The 5,779-nt window shown below is 44.1% G+C and overlaps 1 protein-coding gene across 1 annotated transcript; it reads left to right on the forward strand.

The window, feature by feature from the left end:
• Window positions 1-1,610: 1,610 nt before the first annotated feature.
• Window positions 1,611-3,110, forward strand: ier2b (immediate early response 2b). The gene has a single exon (XM_023299203.3). The coding sequence runs from the start codon at window positions 1,757-1,759 to the stop codon at window positions 2,312-2,314; it is 558 nt and encodes a 185-aa protein (XP_023154971.1). The 5' UTR covers window positions 1,611-1,756; the 3' UTR covers window positions 2,315-3,110.
• The last annotated feature ends 2,669 nt before the right edge of the window (window positions 3,111-5,779 follow it).

The following is a 5,779-nucleotide window of genomic DNA, read 5'->3' on the forward strand; positions in this document are numbered from 1 at the left end:
GCTGCTCTCCTGGTGAAGCTGCGGTTTAGTCTCTCCTATGAAACGTCTTCAGCAACCTACAAGAGAAGTCCAGTTGATTTTTACTGAAGCTCCTAAGAATAAAGTTCCCTCTTCTGCCTCTGATGTGGATATCCACGTGTGTTGTTTTAAGTCCACAAGCCAGATTATGATAGTTATGTCTACGTCAGTCTTCATGCTGAAGAGAGCGTTGCTTATATTCACCTTTTATCTTATTTTTAAAAGAGTAAAATTTGCTTTTCCTGATCCCCATAACTTAGCATTTCTACACCACTAGACACACGGGCAGATTGTAGATGAAATGCATTTCTTTTCTGTTCATCAATGACCACCGTCCCAGTCAAATAATAACACATTTTCAATAAATAGCTAATAAAAAACTAACTCAAGCTTTCCCACAACACGTTACAAAAATTAAAGTTTGTGCACATTAATTCACTTCCTGAAAAGACTGACACAAAGCTTTGCATCGCTGCAGAATGTGAGCCTTCACTGGGCGGTTTGCGTAAAATAATATATTTCCCACGGGACCTGAAGGCAGCACCGCGGCGCCTTTTGACCTCAGTCGTGCCGCTGCTTAGTAACCTCCATCTGCACCGGTGACAACTCCATATATGGAGGCCAGATGACGTCACCGCCGCCGTGCCCGAGCTTAGCGCGGAGGAGGAGGAGGGGCTGTGGTTGCGCGTTCACGTCATGGCTTTTCCACGATGTGCGCGTCCCCACGGGGCTTTACTACCGGATGAGCCATATATGGAGGCTGAGCGAGCGAGTGACGTGTGTGTGTGTGTGTGTGTGTGTGTGTGTGTGTGTGTGTGTGTGTGTGTGTGTGTGTGTGTGTGTGTGTGTGTGTGTGTGTGACAGAGAGAGAGAGGCAGAAACTCCCCGAGAAACTGGAGACACGTTTCCTTCTTCCACGTAATTTCTTCGAACTGGCAGCTGCTTTTTACCAGAATGTAAACACTGACCGACAGCACCGACTTTATCTCTGCTTGCTGAACTGGTTTCTTTCTTTCTTTTTTTTTTAGATCTTTTCAAAAACCTTCCATCAAACACTTCCTCCAACCTGCCGTGAAGCTGCTGTGTTGTTTTTACACCTGGCAGCAGATCATTTCTATCAGACATTTGGTTCACAGCTAGAAATGTAGAAGCCTGAATTTTGTCTTTGTGTCTCTCCTGGAACAATATGGGTTCCGAATAATGTTTGCCTGCTTGCTTCATTGACGATTACACTCACGTAATAAGTGAGTAAGCAATTAAATTGCTTATAAAGAATAATGAACCCATAAAAAGGCAAAACAATCTTGCTTTCTTGCATGTTTAATGAAAAATATCGAAAAGCGGCTGAAAATGAGCAAAAACAATCTGCTAAATGAGACTCTTTGGCTTCAGTAGCGGAAAGTGACTTGCAGCAGAAGCATGATTTTGAATAATAAAAGAGATTAAGGGTGAGAAATAAGCGGTAGACGGAACAGATGGTGTGCGTGCGTGTGTTTGCTGCAGCTCTAGCAGGTGTGGGCGGCGCCTGTTTGTCACTTACTGAGGAATGAAGTCCACATGACGTCAGAGAGGAAATAAAACGCCACCCTGCTACTCACACACTCTCATTTCTCCGAGAACAAGTGATGATCAGCGGAAGTCAGAGCTGAGCTAGATCACTAACTAAAGTTACAGTCAGGACAGAAAAAGCTTCGCTGAAAGTGCCAAAAACAACCGTGCGTAATTACGCATAAAAACAATGAGTGCCACAACAGCAATGGAGGTGAACGTCGAAGCCAGGCGGATCCTGGCCGTGTCGATAAGCAAGCTGTACGCCTCCCGGACCCAGAGAGGAGGGCTGAGACTCCACCGGAGCCTCCTGCTCTCTCTGGTCATGAGGTCCGCACGGGACATCTACCACTCCTCCCGGGAGAGCGAAGAGTCGACCGGCGCGCACTCAGCGCCAGAGGAGCCGATGGACACCAGCTCCAGCCCGGGGGAACAAACCCGGCTGTCAGAGGCTCAGCATGAGCCACAGCCAGCATTGAACTCAGCCGAGTTGGCCCCAGAGGAGCCGGATAACGCTGATGACTGCTGTGACCGCGACACCACAGAGGACAAAGAGAACTTGAGCCCGGTGAAGCAGTCCAGGAAACGCCGGGGCAAAGCATCGGCGGCGCCTGACTTCCTTCCCAGCAAGAGGGCGAGGCTGGAGCCCGGAGAGGAGAGGTATGCAGCCCCGCTTGGCAGCTGTCGCGCCGGGGCCGGGGAGTCCCTGACCACTTTGTCTCTAAATCGGGTTATACCTGCCTTCTGAACAGATGGAGGGAGAAAATAGCCTCCAATGAGACTTTGGAACGGAGTAATTCTCAACTCCTCGTTAACCTATAAGGGCGGTTTGATCCCTTTACGCACCAAGGAGCTGACCTACATCAGCTGTCCCGGGACAGAGGGATTACCGGGGCCACCGTGGGAGCTCTCCGGGCAATCTCAGTGCGCCTGCCGGGCTGGTAAAGCAGCCCAGAGAACAACAAGCAGAGAAGGAGAAGAAGCAGGCCGAAGGGAGCCACGGGCTGGAAAGTTTGAGGAAGAAACTGAAGGGGGACTGGTTGAGTTGCTTTTTGTTTCCTGGTGATTCACCTTCAGTTAAATGAGTCCAAACAAGTGACTGCTGCTGACTAAAAGTGTGTGTATGCGTGAATCAGCAGAGAGTGATGTGAGTCAGTCACAGAACAAGTGAAGTGGTAAATGGTTGACCACAGAGCAGCACACACACTCTTACACAACCAGGACTTGAGGGAAGTTCCTGCTCTTACACCATGATGTCAGCCTCAGACACTGAAAGAGGAAGGACAGACAGGCACACACACACACACTCTACTGCTGCTGTGGACTTTGATAAATCGATACTACTGCTTGGGGACTGTCCTACATACTGTCCACATGGGGTCGGACCCCCATTTCTAACCTTTCTCTGTTTTAATTTCACTGAAGTCATCTTGTTTGTGCCTGACCTGTGAAATACTGACATTACCTCACATTCCAAGCTGCTTTCTTGTTTGTGTGATTGAATTATTGTCGTACGTATTTGTAATAAACATGTTGAAAGGTTACTCGGTTGTCCTGAACTCTTCTTCTTTATTGTTGCCTCCACACTCACAGCTTATTTCTAAATTAAAGGGTTGTTAGTCCACAGTAGACCGCAGTTCACAGGGTCAATCCTTTAGAAGAGGGAGGAGGTTGGTAGCACCAGTCTGGCTTGCTGCCGCTAATCTCATGCTTACAGTGAGACACATACACTGGAGCAAACAAAACACACACCAACAGCCTCCCTGGTCGTACCAGTTCTTGTGGATTATGACAGAATTCTGAATCACATCCTTCCTTCCCAACAAGACCCGACACCGATTCAGAGAGGGGATATTAAAAGAGTTACACAACGTCACAGCAGCAGCTGGGGCCAAACGCTCTGTTGAATAATGCAGAGAGCAGCAGGTAGTGTTTACAGCCAGAGGGCCTCTTCGTCATCGGCCTCCTGCCAGCTGCCTGGAGTCCAACTACAGCCGGAAACACAGCCGCAGCGGTGATCAGGTCGTTCTGGTTGCTCAGGTTGTCATCATTCTTGTGTTCATGTAAGATTCCCGTCACTGTAAATATCACCTTTCCACACATTAAAGCCACACCTGAATCAAGAAGAGGAAGAAAATAAAGAAGAAAAACTTCATGGTACTGGCAGGAAGAGTGGAGAAGTGATGAGGACATTTTCTTTAGTTTCCTTATAGGATCATTTTACAACAGTTTGGACTTTGTTTTGTTACTCTGACCATCATTTCTGTCACTAATGGTAACGCTGTTTGAACTCCCCTAACTGGATTATGACAGCGTCCCTACGGCAAACAGAGATAGTCAGCGTTAGACGAAGCTGTAAACAAAGCACTTCTTTGTTTACACGTTGCTAAAAGCTGAGCAGGTCCTTTAATGGAACATCAGATGTGGCAAATAAGGAAAGACAAGCAGGACTGTCAAAAACAAACAGTGATGACTTCATTAGCTGAACTTTCACCAACTCATAGTTCAGCATGAAGTCACCACAGAAGACAAAGAAAAAACAATTCTGGAAGTTCCAGTGACCGTCAAATCACAGCAAGAACAATACACAACTTTCACATGACTGTTCCATAAATATGAACATTTAACGCATCAAATCATGATGAGAAGAAAAACAAGGTGAAGACAATCTGCTTCCCTTTTCAGTTATTTTATCATTTTCATCGTAGCACTTCATCCTGTAAACAGTAGTTCCAAGGTCCACTTACCCGCCTCTATCCACCGGCATCAACTATCAACTACAACACAAGCGTATCAGCAGGCAGCGTTTGCTCAGTTGCCATGGAGATCTGTGCACATAAATGCTCAGTATGGGTTCATCCATATGTTTAAGACTCCAGATCGTAGGAGGTTCTCGAGTTAGATGGTTTTGTCCAATCATCAGTACGCTTTTCTTTATGCTCTAAACCCCTAGAAATTTCTGGGTGATTCTTTTTCTAATCATTATTCATCAATCATCTAAAAATACTGAAAACTTCCTTTTATCATAAGGCCTTCTGTTAATTTTTTACTTTATTGTGGAGCACCCTGACACTTGGTTTCAGAAAGGCTCTATATAAGTAGTTATTATTATTATTGCTTCTTGTGAGTTCTCTTGACAAGAGATTTGAGAAGTTCATCCCAAAAGTGACAGACTGAAGAGTGGTAGTGATTTCAGATGTGAAATGAAGCACTTCGTAAGAAAAAATCAAGACAGGAAGACTCAAAAATGCATAGAAGGCACAAAATCACCACAAATATGTGTGAAATTGTTACAAAAACATGTGAAACCAACACAAAAAGACTCAAAATAACCACAAAATATGTGAAATCAGCACAGAAAGACTCAAAACTTTCTACAAAAAGATGTACAATAACAACAAAAACGCAAAATCATCACAAAATGGCACGAAATCACGAAAAAAAGCAAAATCACTGTAAAGATATACAGAATTAACTCAAAATGAACATAGAAAGATTCAAAAATGTCCCAAAAGAAGCATAAAAGGCACAAAGTCAGGGCAAAAAAATGTAAAATCACCACAAAATAAAAGTCCTTTCAAATGAACAAATATTACAATAACAAAATTTTTCCATCCTCTCTTCTTTATTTTGTCTGTGGTAGAATTCAGACCGATATAAAATGATGCACATTTACCTTCTGACTTCACATTCTCTCACGTTGTTTTTATATCTCCAGGTTCAGCAGATGCATTATCACACTGTGAGCGTTAATGCTGCCAAATATCCACACAGCTTATGAATGGTCACGTAAACCCCCAGATCAGAGTTTTATCAGTGACCCTGATCTGCCAACAAGATCTCTGGCTTAACATAGAAAACAACTTTCAGATCTGGGTCAAACCGTATGGGAGGTGTTTATGCTTTAATTTTGATCAAATCATCTATAAATCCTTCTTTAAACAGCAATAATTACTGAACTAGAGAGGATTTCAGGATGTAGTGGTGTTTTTCAGTGTGTTATTGTGTAAAACAGGGACTTAAGCCATTTAAAAGACGCTTTAATTGGTTCGTGGACTAAAACAATGCTAATCATGTATGGAAATTAAGTGAGTGAAATTACACAAGAATGCAGCTCTTTAACATAATTGCTCATAAAATGTTTTATATGTCAAACCCATGAGTCACATTCCTCATTGCTGACTAACTGGCAGTTTAGGTGGCGGTGTGAAAA

This window comes from Amphiprion ocellaris, chromosome 4, assembly GCF_022539595.1.
Source record: "Amphiprion ocellaris isolate individual 3 ecotype Okinawa chromosome 4, ASM2253959v1, whole genome shotgun sequence".
Taxonomy (NCBI): Eukaryota; Metazoa; Chordata; class Actinopteri; family Pomacentridae; genus Amphiprion; species Amphiprion ocellaris.